Genomic DNA, 14,738 nt, shown 5'->3' on the forward strand with positions numbered 1-14,738 from the left:
CGGTGTGTTTCAAGAGCAAGTCGACGGGGCGTCGCCTGGGCCAATGCTTCTTTAAAGCGAGAGATGGCCTCTTCCACATTTTTACTCGAGCCTTCAGATGGGCGAGTCCCACTGGTTCTTTGGCCAACATGCTTTTTCAAATGTCTTCTAGAGATAGACATAGCAGGATGACTTGGGGGGAATCTCCTAGGTGTTGAGTGATCTGGCCAAGAGGAATATGAGTTCATTAGCAACCTACAAAATAGAGAAAAACTGTGAGCAAGCCTGAGACGACGGGGGACGGGGGTTGACTCTCTTCTTTGCACTTGATATCGTGGTATTACTTATCCATGTATGGTCGACGACTAAACATTCACCTTGGACTTGAATTTGTATGATTTTTTTTGGATGAACTACTTTCCTTCGTTACTTTTGAGAACCAACTTGGAACACTCTCTAACCCAAGGTTTCTGCCAAGATGCAACTTATCATTCCATCGTTTTCAGTCCAACTTATCGTGCAAATTTTGTACCCAAAAATAAATAGTCATGGAAATAATTACATGGTTCTTAGAAATAAAGACACAGCGATGAGCATGAATCTGCAACATAAGTTAAACAAATAACAATTCTTACAGAATAATATTACAAACTATGTTATAACTTCTTATTTTCGAGCATCGATCAGCCATGTCAAAAAATATTGAAACAGAGCCTGCAAATGCTGGTTGTGTTCCTTTTTTGACTATCTATTTCCTTACATTTTACTTTGACTTACAAAACTTACACTTACTGCTCCCTACAAATCTTCTTTCTCTAAAATACACTGAAAAGCTTCTATCAGCAACCTCAATCTAATGATGCATCTGATAGGAAAGCAGTCATTTCATTCTTTCGTCTGCCAACTGCAGATCATTGGCATGTACCTACTTACCAATTTAGAACTATGAATTAAGAAGATACAACACAAGCGTTTTATGGAACAGTAATCTCGTGTGAAACACCAACGTCCCATTAACCGAGCACCTTTCGGAGTTCATCAATCAGCAGCGCTCTGCTTGATGGCTCGACCTGCATTGCATTCAAATCATTAGATCCAGGTGGCTAAAAGATGATGTGGAAAGATGCTTAAAAAAGAATATAACATGATTGTTTACCTTGCTTAGAAGGGCAGCAAGACCTTGGGGTAAGGCTTGCAAATCAGAAACTGAGTCACCAATATTTGCCAATTGAAGCAATACCTTCTGGACCCGCAACTCCTTTAGTTTATCCTCGTAATTTTTTGGATTTTCCTTCCATCTAAAGAAAATTTCAGTCGTTCACCCAAGCATCTTCTTTGCATCCTGGAATATCAGAACTCAAAAACCAGTTCTTGATCAAATCTGTAGCAGATTTATGCGACAGCTGTTCACCAGCAGCATCTCTCACTGTCTTGATGAGTGACTCTTCGGAAATTCTCCGACGCAATCTTTTATAGAAGAAAGATCGAGAGCTGTTCCAGTCCAAAACTTCTCTGATTACCCCCTTTGCAGCCATCCTGAGAGAAGTGTCGTGCAGTTCCGCAAATCTAGTGGCTATCTGAGTGTAGACAGGCAAAAGCTGTTTTTCACGTGATCGTATCTGATGCTGTAGAGGTTCAACCATCTCGTGTGCCCCACTGCTCTTGGCTTCCTGAAGTTTTGCCTTCAGTTGGATCAGCTGTTGGTCAAGCCTGCCCATGCTCTCCAGCAGCTCCTTGTTCCTGAACTTGATCTCGATCATCCCCTCTGGCTCAAGCACGTTACCTCTAGCAGTTCGATCAGCATACATTTCAATATGGTCTGGGTTTATTCGACTATCCACAACCACCCACGCTCCACCGCGGAGCTCACCCATCATGGGGATGAACACAAATATGGGCTGTTTGTAAGTCCTAAGGTTCTCCACAATGGTTGATCCAGCCTGAAGGATCCCTTCGAAAAGGTCCCTCTGCCCACCAGAAAATCCTCTCCAGTTGGCAAGAATGAAAAGTGGGAGCTCTTCTCTGTTGAAATCTAATAATGCTTGGGCTGTCTTACTAGCAGAATCAGGAAACCATACTTGCCCAGCCTGAGGAACAACCCTCTCATGCGAATCAAGCTGGCCTGGATCAGCAGGTATAATTTGCATCACCGTCTGGGTCTCGACAGCAACTATTCCTACAGGGATTCCTCCAAGCTTTGCCCTTCCAGTAACAACCGTCCTCGCCCAACCTTCTAGTGTCTCAATAAAGCTGTCTTTGTCAAAAATACCCCCCATCCACTTTCCATCACCATTTAAAGCGCCGCTAATAGCAGCACGAGGATCACATGAATTCTCAGGGAAGTACTCAACAGGCCTTTCTGGAGGATCTGAGGGACTCAAAATGGGGAGTGGTCCACCAGCATGGGCAGGAACATAACTTAACCACTTCACAATAGCAGATATTCCTTCAAGATCATCAGCAACCGTTAGATGGACAACCCCATTCGTTCCCATAATTTTTGGTCCTCCAAGTTGCATATGGGAGCTGTACACCTCCCGGCCAAGAAGTTTGTTCAATGCAGAGAAACCAGTTAAAATAATGGGCTGATCAAGTCTCTGTATGCACCGCATCCCAAGCCGAGCAAGATAAGCCCCTATACCTACGGTTCTGCCAGTCACGTATGTTAAGGTAAAGGTTTCCCTGTATGCCCTTGAAAATGCACCAGCAATTGCTCCACTGCCAGTCAAGCTTTCAACTCCCAAGCCATCCTCCTTTCCAACAATGGTATCTATAACCCATCTGGTTTCTCCACTTGCCAGCTTTAATTCATGTGCTATCACAGATGATCCAATCCGCGCATAATCCTCAGAGGTTAAATATACATACTGAAAGCCACGCTCAGGACTCGATTCATCAGACCAACCAACTTTAAAGCAGGATTTGACTTCTTCGGCTACCCCAATACGGGCACCTGAGTTTGCTGCCAGGTATATTAAAGGCAGTTTCTTAGCACAAGCAAGTTCAGTTACTGCAAAGAAGAATGCATCCTCTCTTGGACCAAAAGATCCAGCTTTGAAGGTCACATCATTTGAAACAATCAGTATCTTCCTTCCTGAAGGGAACTCAGGGGTAGACATCTCCATAAACCAGGCTACCATACCTACGTCATTGAGCCCAGGTGGACGAACCACTTCAACAAGAGGAGTGCCCCAGGTGCCATGCAGGTCAGAAAACTTGAGCTCAGTGACTTTAAGAATTTTATCTTTTGGTGTTTTACTACCTGGCAACTGGGATGCCCATGCCTGTTCCAAGGCCGTCTGAAATGCCTGCAAAAAATAACATTTATCTCCAGTAAGTTTCATATCTTGGTGAATCATGGAGAAACATAAAATAAGAAAAAACAAATTCCTATCAATTCTCACCAGTGGAAAATCATAGCAGTAAGTGGTGCTGGTTCTCCTGGCCAACAGACGTCTGCGGTCAATAGCTCCCAAAGGCTGATACTGTGCATTCACTGGTAAACCATGCAAGGGGGCCTGTGTAGAGGCTGAATGGTATACCACCCTCTGTTTGCTGGTATCTTCTAGTTCCCGATATATCTGATTATCATGTTCACCAGTTATACAGTCATGACTCATGATCCATATAAATAATTAGAGACTATATTTGCTTTAAGACCGACATTACAAACTATTCATTAACCTCTGTGCAATATGTAGAAAACTAAAGCAGCATATTGTTTAGTCAGTCAACCTAGACCAACAAGAGTTTGTAGACCACCATATATCAGGTCTACCACAATATGTATCAGGTACCCACCAAGGTTTTTCTCACTTTTCTTTTCAATAAAAATAAATAAAGCTGACTTCCACCTAAAGATCAGTCTCTTAGTGATAAATTTCTAGCTAAAATAGATAATCAAATGACGCATTGGTAAAATTCTGTTCTAGCTCAATCTATGTTCAACCTATGGTATGAATCATTAGTACTCGTCCGGCCACGCTAGTTTGCTTTTGCAAAACGACCTTCAACAATTATATAGCTCGAAAATGTAACTTGATGGTAAAGAACTTACATGTACAGTGCAGGTATGACCAGTCACGTTTGTGACGACAACCCTCCAAGCAACATTTGCCTGCCGAGAGGATGCAATCCACAGCTTCACTTCCCACTCACAAACACCCAACCTATGCATCCTTACACCAACAGACGCATGGATTTCCCGTGCAAGTTCTTCTAAGATGGCCTCCACCACAGTTTCTTCTTGTCCAGCTTCTAAATCAACTCTCCTGGAAGAACATCTCCAATGTAAGATTCTAAAAGGTTCCCCATCTCATCTTAGAAGAAAAAGAAAATACTAAATAAGAAGAAGCAAAAAAATTACTTGGGGTACGGCAGTAGATCATCAATTTGTTGCTCACGCAAGATATAAAGGTACATATGAGTATGGTCAGATTTGACACTGGCATTGTGTGCATTAAGTTCCAACTCTTCCATTGCTGTCAATAAGGACCTCAAAATACTCCTTGAAGTAAATGACAAAGCCCATTGCTTATTAGCTGCTTCCATGTCTAGCCTTTGAAATCCAGCGAACCCATCATTTGAAGTGGGCTGCCTTACAAGTGTTCTGAGGAACATCCTTTTGGTTGGTTGTGGCTTATCTACAACGCTGTACAAGTGCCACTGACGGTCCCGGGATGGGGTATACTGTACATTCTCATAACCTTTAAGCTTGTCCTGAATCAGAACAAAAGATGAGTAACTTCATAAAAAGAGGTGTATCCCGAACTTTGCTTAAAACACAGGAGCTAAAGCCACAAAATTACTAACCAACTCAAGGTAAATGGATAGAGGTGGTTCCAGATGACGCAATAATGGCTCTTCCTCGTAATAGAGTTTCTCTGACGACCAGTGGAAGGAATGCCTCATAGGAGCTCGCCCTTCATCTCTTTGTATGATGCAACTAATTACCCTGACACCTGCACTGTGCAGACTGGAGGCTACTCCTTGCTCTTTTAGTATTTTCGCTAACTTCTTAATTCTTTCTTGAGCCTGATCCTCATCGCCACTGCCATGCATGAACAATGCTGGTCAGGAAGGTTTCAACTGTAGATTCTATTAGGGATTTCGTTGCAAATAAAAAGAAATGAGTAAAGCTGTTTATTATCTGAAATAGAACCATTGTAAATTTGGAGTGTATAGAGATCTAATTTAAAATTTAGACTTGGTAAGATTATGGACTAATCAGAATACAGTGATCGCTTAAGGATCCCACATAATGTATAAGTTTTTCAATACACGATCAGTCCCGGATTATCGCCACATGTTTAAATCAAAGTTGAAAACTTCAACGAAAAGATAAAGGGCAGGTACAATACCTATCCTGAAGTAAACTCATCGGATTGTTGATGCCAACTAAAGCAATATGCATCATATTTCCAAAGCCGCTTGGATCACTAGATCCATTCGGAATTGATTCATGAAGTTGATGAGACATTTCCTTCAATGCAGCACTAATAATTGCTGGCAGAAATTGAAGGGATTTGATAATAATCATGACTCCCCATTTTCTCTCACTGTATTTCTCAATTGATTTACCAGAAGATTGATCTTCATTTGCATTTTTTCTCTCTGTATGTTCGTCCAAGAACTCCCAGGAAGCCATAAGACCAGATCTTTGCCACTGCATCCTCACACTCCCCTTTACAAGATACGGCTGATAACAAAAAAAAAAGCAAAGTTAAACAAGGAAATGACTGAAAAATAAAGTAAGCAGGAACTCAAAGTGTTCAAACCATTGTACCTGGTATAACCGACGCACATAGCTCTCCACAACCCGCCTCTGAAGTGTGTGATCACTGTGATCAAATAGACCTACAAGGGCATCTTCAACTGCCAAAGGAGCACTCACAAGATCCTCCATTCGTTCATTTATGGCACTTTTCCTCTTGGGAGTATCCATGCTTTCACCATCCTCGGTAAACATCTCTAACTCAGAAAGACTTCTGGCAATGCTGGAACGAAGTTCGCTCAACTTGGTTTGCTCCATCAGTTGACTTGCCTTCAGTGCCAACTGCATAAATTGTATTTGTGCTGTTAAAAAATTGCGGCTATTATACAGAAGTAATTAACTATTAATATTTTATGTGAGGACAATTTAAATTGGTTTTGGAAAACTTGAGAGGAAGAAAGATCTACACAATAAAACTAATAGTTCAGCTTGTATTGATTCGCTCAGTACAATTGAAAAATAAAAGTAAACAGCTGTTGATTACCCGAGAAAATACTTAAAAACAGAGAAAGAAAAATGTCAACATAATATAATTATTAGTTCAAGCTCAGTGCAATGGCAAACCTCAGAATAGCTTGTATGGTTAAGTTGAGAAAACCGAATTAGCTTTTCCCTGTACGCAGCAGGGTTGGGGTAGACCAGTTGTTCCATGAGTCGTAGTATCAACTTATTTTTGTTCTTGACACCCTGCAAGAACAAGATGCATAGTACATGCGTAAATAATGTCTAACAAAAATTGAACGAGACAAGGAAAGGCAACTCATCTGAGCATGTTATTGATTCTATTACCTGGTGAGAAAGCACAATGTCCACAATCTTCAATAGATCTTTTTTATATTGAAGTCGAAGGCGTTCAATCACATCAGCCTGGAGAAACAAATATTAGTCTATCATGAACGAAGATTATCACAAGCAAAAGGAAAATCACAAGTATACAACATCCAAAATCTTGTAGCGCCAAGTTCCTAATTATCAGGGTATACTAAACTGTAAAACTATTGAAGCCAAATATCGCAATCGAAGTTCAATGATCATTATTGCAGACAACTTTTAATTACTGTCTTAATCAAATATTAATAAAAGATTTAAGAATAGAAAATTTATAAAATCTAAATAAAAGTCAGTCAAAACACAAACCAGGTGGCTACAGGGAAAAGTTGTCTTTCATAACAAGAGTCTAACCTGAATGTTGTCACTGAATAATTCTTCAACAGACAGGTACTCTTCAAAAAGGGATTGGACGATAACTCGGGCATGACTTTCTCGTCCACCCTCATAAGACTTCACAAGGCTCATCAAAGGCTCAACAAGCCTTTCTTGGGCTCCTTTCTCTTTATCAGGACAGGAGAATAGATGGGCCTGCAAAGAATATGTAGAAAAAAAAAAATACAACATTCTTAAGAAGAAAGTAGAAAATAGTACCCAAACAAGGAATTTAAAACGTAATACCCACCTCAAGAACACTGCGCAACAACTTAGCGGGGAACTCAACATTCTGAGAACTAGAAATCACCTCAAACTCCTTAAATTTTGATTCCAACTGTAAAATTATACAAGAGAATCACACATGAGCATAAAGACTCATTTGTAGCATAAATCCAGGAGAAAACAACCATACTTTTCTTACTTCATTTTTAAGATCTTTGGGTAGGCGGGTTGCTAGAACAGCAAAGCACTCTTGCCATTGAAGGAAAGGGAGTTCAGGACTGTCTAGGCAAGTGAGCAAGTTTTGCACTACCTGAGATAGATGACAACTCTTAGATAAGACAAGTTTAAGAATAACAACTCAATCTACACATGATAGTGTGGAATGTATTCCCACATTTACAAAGCCCAAGAACCTGAAAAAATATATAACAAACTGAAAAAGTGTTCAAAATATTATATATGTTGAATGAGAACTCACTTCATCAATGTTATGCTCATAACCAGCAAGAATCATTCGGGCTGCAATTATGCTAGCAGCACATCTCTGGTGAACTTTACCAGAAATTGCAGTTGGAGGCCCCAGAACTGGGAAGCTTCCATGGAAAGGTTCTGCCTTTCTTACAGCCGAAGGATCATCTAAATCAAGCTTTGCAATAAGTTCACCAGCCTACACAAAACCAATTTTATTTAAAACTCTATCAAGAGAAGAATGTATTTAACTCCTAACTGGATCTAGACTTACCTGCATTGCTTGACCTTCAGACATTCTAAAGTGGATAGCTCCAGAAGCAGGTGAAAGAAGAGGCATACACATCTTCATAACCTCAACCTCGGCATATGGTGTGTCACCTTCAACATGACTACCATCAGTAACCAAGTACCTCAGCAGCTTGCATGGTGTCTCTGCTATTAACTTGGACGGATCATGGTCATTCTGGATTCAACAATGGTCAACAACTCAGCTTGCTGAAGGGAATTTAGGGGAAGAAGACAAAGAAATGTGGGTACCTGAAGCAAGCAAGTCCTTCCATCAATAAGAAGGCGAGTTCCAGCTGCTTCTTCCTCTGCATATATAATGTGACTGTTCCCATCCAACTGTAACGAAACAGAAGTTATCAGTCACAAACTGCATGTAAGAAATATAAGAAAGACCAATCTTATCCGCATTGTCCATCATGGCAAACCTCCCTCTGGTATTGAGTTTGTAATGTGCTTATAGAATAATATGAGCAAGCGCAAATCATCTGTGAAGTTACAAGAATGAAAACAATAAAGAGATGGTTTGTACTTGCCTGCATCAACAAACCCCCATCGCGTAAAGTATGTATCTCTGCTTCAATCTCTGACTCATTCATCCTCAATCTGTAGCTTCCTGGACCTCCCCTCACCATGTCAATCTATAAATAGGTTTCATGACGTTGATTAGATATAACTATTGATTTTGCCAACCACAAATCTCCAAAAATTCCTAAAACATTAAATGAAGTCCCTGAGTGAAGCAACACCATTCAAAAACATACCGTGTATTTGCTCCCTTCAATGTTCAACGATACTTGTGCATGGACATGTGATATGTGCTGAAATCAAAATTTCACAAAAATTAATTGAAAGGGCATATAAAACACATTTCTCTGAAGGACATTGTTTTAGTACCATACCTTGGGTGGAATTTGCCCTTTCTCAAGATAACCCACATAATCTGACACCATTGCTGCACTACTAGCAGATGCTTTCTGAAAAGGCCATAATAGGAAACGTAAGTGATGCATTTTACAAGTAAAATATTCAGAAATCAACTATTAAGGAAGATAGTTGCACTTACAAACAGAGTCCCTCCAACTACAGAAAGATACCAAGGAGGCCTTTCTGCTCTAACACGCATGGCAATTCTACTATCCAACCAACCCGTGTGGATTTTATTCTCTCTATAGTCTGAGGCCTACAGAACAAATGACATAGAGTTACTTGAAAATTCATCAAAATTCAATGATCTTTATATTATTTTTTGAAAGGATGGTAAAGAATATAATAGATTTTGGGAAGTTTACATGTAAAAGATCTATTGAATAATCAACATTTGTACGAACTTCTCCTCTAATTTGAATTTCCTTCAGCCCAAGAACCATATTTGCAATAGCTAGAGCTCGAGACTCTCCAAATGCAAAAACATGTCCTAGAAGAAGAGGTATTTGTTTTAATACGTCAGCAGCAAAGACTGATAACTATTTTAAAAATAAAAAATAAAAAAAAATAAAAAACAGTCAAAGTAGGTTAGTACTCACCAAACTGAGAGTCTGAGAATTCATGAATGCCCCCTCCAGACTGCAAATCACAACATAAATAAGAATTTATCTGAGAACTAAAATTTTCTTTTTCTTTTATGGAGGAATTTGTCATTATCCACTTAGAAGATATTTACCTTAACAGAAAAGTATGCCCAAACATTTGGCTTGCTTTTAAAACTCAACTCCTGCATATAGTTTGACAGCTCAATATAGTCACGAAAGCATGAAAGCAAGTTCAAGTAAGACTGAGAAACAATCATAACTAACCTGTACTTTCCCACTGGTAGGCTTAAAGCCATCATCTGGATCCTCACTTGTTACACGCACTGCAACACAATGACCCTTTGGCCTTGTAGATTCTGCCTTGTCAAAATCGAATGGGGTAGCAATAGCTGAGGTCTTTCTCCAAGCATCATACCCACCACCATGTTCCATTCCATAAAATCGCCTTATCTCTGATCGAATGAATCATATGAACAGGGAATGTGAACAAATTAAAAACAATAAAGAAATCGATATCTTAGAAGAAATCCAGCAATTATGACCAACCAGGGATTTGCCAGAGAGGTATGCCCATCCCAACTACAACTTGGGCTGCTGGAAGATTCATTTCAGCTATCCACTCAGTGACTGGGTGCTCCACCTACACGGAGTCAATTAAATAAAAAACATTTCGTTATACTCGTAAAGTTATTTGTCTTGAAAAGCAGACACAACTCCAGAAGTTAACAAGCCACATGAAATTCTAATGATAATATGATGTTAATCCTTCTGTAAGAGGTTGCGTTAAGATTAAATGGCTTGGTTAGCAATAACAAAGCATATTTTTGTTTCTATATTCATTTCAGGCATACACATTTCCTGCACCAGTGCATTATTCAGTGCTATAATGCTACCAACAAAACAAATTAAAGAAAACAACAAAAAAACGAGTTCATACGCTAGAAGAAAAGACTACATGAACAGAAATAACAAACCTGTAATCGAGGGTTCAGCTCCAAGAAATAGTACTCGCCAGTTTCCATACTGTAGAGGTACTCAACAGTAGCTGCTCCAACATAATTAACAGATTTAGCCAACCTTCGAGCTGATTGCTCCAACTTTTTTACAGTCTCTATAGGAGCTACAGTAATTGGACCCTCCTCAATGATCTATAAAACATATAAACAAGTTAAGTTTTGATGGTGAAACATCTCCAGCAGAAGATACCGTGCATTGATGAGTACTGGAGAAATTCTAAGAAAGGAGTACAAAATTCCCCAGAAGACCAAGCTAGTGAATGTGAAAACAAAGAGTATTAAATTAGAATGCCATAAAACTATTACCTTCTGGTGCCGCCTTTGAACACTGCAGTCACGGCTATGCAAAGCTGCAACATTTCCATACTGATCACACAGTAACTGTACCTCTAAATGCCGGCTCTGATAAAAGAAAATAGAAAAATTGGCAATGTCTGGTCTGAAGTTCAGCAATTATGATCATCCAGATCAAAACGGAATAGACTATCTGACCTGGGATGCGAGTTTCATTATAAATATTGGAGATCCAGGAACTTCACCCTGAACTTGCTTGAACAATGCCCTTACCTCATCATCATTATGGACCTAGAAAAGTAAATAATTCTACTTAGTTCAGCTGACTATTCACAGGCATATTAGCCAAGGGTAAATTTTCACGTATGACACAAACCTTTCTTATGCCTTTACCACCACCACCCCATGAAGCCTTAATCATTGCTGGGTAACCTACAACCTGACAACTTGCAACAGCTTCCTCTGTTGTATAAACACACGCTTCCCTATATACTTCCTCTGGGATTGTAACCAAGCAGCTATCTGAAGGAATTTTCACCTGGAGAGCAGACACTAACAATATCAGATTGCATTACCCGGCAAAAGCAACCAAATGAAAATTGGACACGGTTTTCAGGATTCATACATGTGATCCGCTCCATGGAAGAGTAGGTACGTTGGCAGCCTGAGCAATTAATGATGAACCAATTTTATCTCCTAATGCTGCCATAGATATAGATGGTGGCCCAAGAAATACAATTCCCTTTGCATTCAATGCATCTGGAAGCTCAGGGTTCTCAGAGGCATGACCCCAACCAGGCCAAACTGCATTAACATGTGTTCTCTCTGCCATCTGGGTAATAAAGAACAAGAAATTCAGGTGAAATGCTAACAAGAACTACAGGAAGCCATGACATGCTTCGTAGTAATGCTCCATGCTAACAAGAACTACAGGAGGCCATGACATGGAGTTTTGATGAAAATGTTGAAATACTCTACATGGAGAGTGCCAGGGAGTGAGTGAAACAAAGTTTACTGAGTTAGTGGAACAAAAAATTTACTGAATGAGTGGAACAAAGAGAGTCAGAAGGTTCATGCCGGGATTGCAACCCCTATTAGGAAGCAACTCCCACTTTAGAGATCAAAAACTTTGTTCAAATGATAAACACCATGTATTTTCTGCTGACAGTTTACCACACGAAATGCAGCTCACTAATATCAAAACACACCTCCCATAATCACTCATAATCTTCTATGACTTCTGAGAAAAATAACGATCTCCAGCCTCTTCATTTGCATGTTCATAATTTTGATATTAGTATCCACTTCTCTGATTTTCCTCTTATTTAAATCAAATTTCATTTCTTGCAGTCAAACAAATGGTGACAAAATCAAACCACTCAAAACTTCTTTCGGCTACAAGGTTCCTCAGCAACTGAGTTGGATATCTTCTTTGTTATCATACACTTTTGATGGAGATAAAATAAAAAAGTGGAAAACATAGGTTAAAAGCTTTGGATACGCACCTCTATAATGAGTTGCACATTGGCATAATTATTATTGTTAGTTCCACCAGGAACCTCCACAAACTGATCAGCGATTCTGATGTGTTCTGCATTGATTCTCATGTCCTCTGGTGTGGCCATTGCCACCAATAAAACAGCCTTCTCTGTACCAAATGTCTCATAAGACCATGTCCTCACACTACGAATAAACTTGACCGCAGCCATTCCATTGTTTGCAATTAAAATGCTATGGATTGGCTTCTTCCCACCAAGGGCATAGCAGAATTCATCAACTTTAGATGCCATAGAAGGATGCCTGAGTAACCCATTTACGTACCCATTTCCACGATGGAAACTGGGTACTGTCAACAATTTCCTCTGGGCTTCCGACATGCTGCTAATCAACAAATTATGCCATCAACATTGTAAGTGAAATTTTAATAAGTTTTAGTCCAACAAATTCACTGTAGCTTTCAAATAAGCTACCAACATGATATTATGATTAAAGGTATAGTAATTCCAAATGGGGCTTTTCCCCATTGCCTCTTTCTTCTCATAGTAATTAAGGAATGAAATTCATGATCCAAAGTGCAACATGATAGCAATTACGAACATCTAACCAGTTATACTAAGGCTGCTTTTGGTTGCATGAAAGGGAGTTGATGTTTTTTTATTATATCTAATTCCATACCATCATGAACTCTCATTTTGATAAATTATCCTTGTTTTAAGTGTAATTAAAATTGAATTTCAATACTAAATACAATGTTACACTAATTGAACCTTTGAATTCCAGCTCAAGGAAACAGAACACCCTAAGTATATAGTTCTCAGGTTACCAAAAGGAAAGAAAAAACCTTTGTGAAACCATAGACTCCAGAAACTACAAATTAAAATCCCAAATCCACTGCAAACACATCCTCACTCAAAAAACTAAAAGCTACCCACAAAAATACAGCCTTTGGAGGTTCCAAAACAAATTCCAACTCCAATCAAACCACTTCCCAACAACCAATATCCAATACAAACAAAACCCACATCACCAAAACGCAAATCATAACAGAAGCACCCACAAGCCAATAACTTTAAAGGGTCTAAAGCAAATGGGTCACAAACCTCAAAAGTGAAGAGAAAAAGAGCTGGAATCTTGATCGAGCTGCTCAAATTGCTATCTGGGCACCAAGCATTATGTATGAATCAAGAGGCAGAGGTGGGAGAGAAAACAGAGAGCCCAGAAACGCGTATTTGGTTCACTGTGTGTGTTATGAGTGTGATCATTGGGAGTATTTATGTTTAGGAGGAATTAGAGAGAGAGGTAGGTGTGGGTTTGGGGTTGGGGTTGGAGGAGAGTTGTGACTGCATCTGTATGCGAACAAGTTAACCGCATTAATAAGAAATGCACGTGTTACCTGCCAATTACACCTTCTTCCTTCGTCTACAGCAACTCCTAGCTACCCCCCTTCTCTCTCTACCCATATGTAATTAAGATCAAGGTGCTCTCTCTCTCCAGTCAAAGTGATTTTCCCTCTCTCTGTTTTTCTCGTGTGTGAATTTTTTGGGGTAAATCAAGTTTTAATTTGTGTTTTCTGGGTTTTTAAATTTATTTAGGATTTGGGGGAGCAAATAGATAAAAGCAGAAATTGCACCACGAATAATGAATAAAGGAATTAAATTTTGGACCTGGCGTATCTTGACTGTGAGTTGGCTGGTGCAGTCGACCAACCCTTCACCCTTACTTTTTTTTTTCTTTTTTTTTTTTTTTTTTGAATACATAGATATTTTTATGAATTTGGCAAAATCACACAATGTGCAATCTAATTTGGTATCGAATTTATCATCTACGAGATTCGAACTTAAGACTTCTCACTTCCAAATAAAAAGGAATACTACCAAACTGTAGTACTGAATGGCTCCTTCATTTTTTTTCATTTTTCTGTTAATTTTGTCCTCATTTCTAATTAAAAATATGAAGTTTTAACAAAACATTTCTGGTACTATTCACTACACCTTTATTTATAATTTTTCATTAAAACTAAAGTTTTTTTTAACTTTTCGTAAATTTTTTTTAAAAAAAATCACGTGTGATAATTGTAACATCCCACATCGCCCAGGGGAGTGATCCTTAAATGTATATTCCCATCCTTACCTAGCACGAGGCCTTTTGGGAGCTCACTGGCTTCGGGTTCCGTAGGAACTCCGAAGTTAAGCGAGTAGCGCGCGAGAGCACTCCCAGGATGGGTGACCCATCGGGAAGTTCTCGTGTGAGTTCCCAAAAACAAAACCGTGAGGGAATGGTAAGCCCAAAGCGGACAATATCGTGCTACGGTAGTGGAAGCGGGCCCGGGAAGTGATCCGCCCCGGGTCGGGATGTGACATTTGGTATCATAGCCTAACCCTGGCCGTGGTGTGCCGACGAGGACGTCGGGCCCCTAAGGGGGGTGGATTGTAACATCCCACATCGCCCAGGGGAGTGATC

At 39.6% G+C, this 14,738-nt stretch overlaps 1 protein-coding gene across 1 annotated transcript; it reads right to left on the bottom strand.

Moving 5' to 3' along the window:
• Positions 1-569: 569 nt before the first annotated feature.
• LOC103966543 (acetyl-CoA carboxylase 1) lies at positions 570-13,791 on the bottom strand. Its single transcript, XM_009379712.3, is given in 33 exon segments — positions 570-1,049; positions 1,136-1,291; positions 1,293-3,287; positions 3,384-3,560; positions 4,037-4,250; positions 4,346-4,698; positions 4,792-5,029; positions 5,340-5,677; positions 5,765-6,034; positions 6,317-6,439; positions 6,542-6,619; positions 6,935-7,111; positions 7,206-7,292; positions 7,380-7,490; positions 7,659-7,847; positions 7,923-8,114; positions 8,189-8,275; positions 8,473-8,577; positions 8,701-8,757; positions 8,839-8,913; positions 9,003-9,119; positions 9,229-9,353; positions 9,463-9,502; positions 9,600-9,650; positions 9,733-9,920; positions 10,015-10,108; positions 10,443-10,616; positions 10,791-10,886; positions 10,977-11,069; positions 11,155-11,316; positions 11,404-11,610; positions 12,284-12,659; positions 13,379-13,791. Coding segments are annotated over 32 exon segments (6,798 nt in total). The 5' UTR covers positions 12,656-12,659; positions 13,379-13,791; the 3' UTR covers positions 570-992.
• Positions 13,792-14,738: the final 947 nt, after the last annotated feature.

Source organism: the organism of the source record quoted next, unplaced genomic scaffold, assembly GCF_019419815.1.
Source record: "Pyrus x bretschneideri cultivar Hongxiangsu unplaced genomic scaffold, Pyrus_bretschneideri_v1 Contig2, whole genome shotgun sequence".
Classification (NCBI taxonomy): Eukaryota; Viridiplantae; Streptophyta; class Magnoliopsida; order Rosales; family Rosaceae; genus Pyrus; species Pyrus x bretschneideri.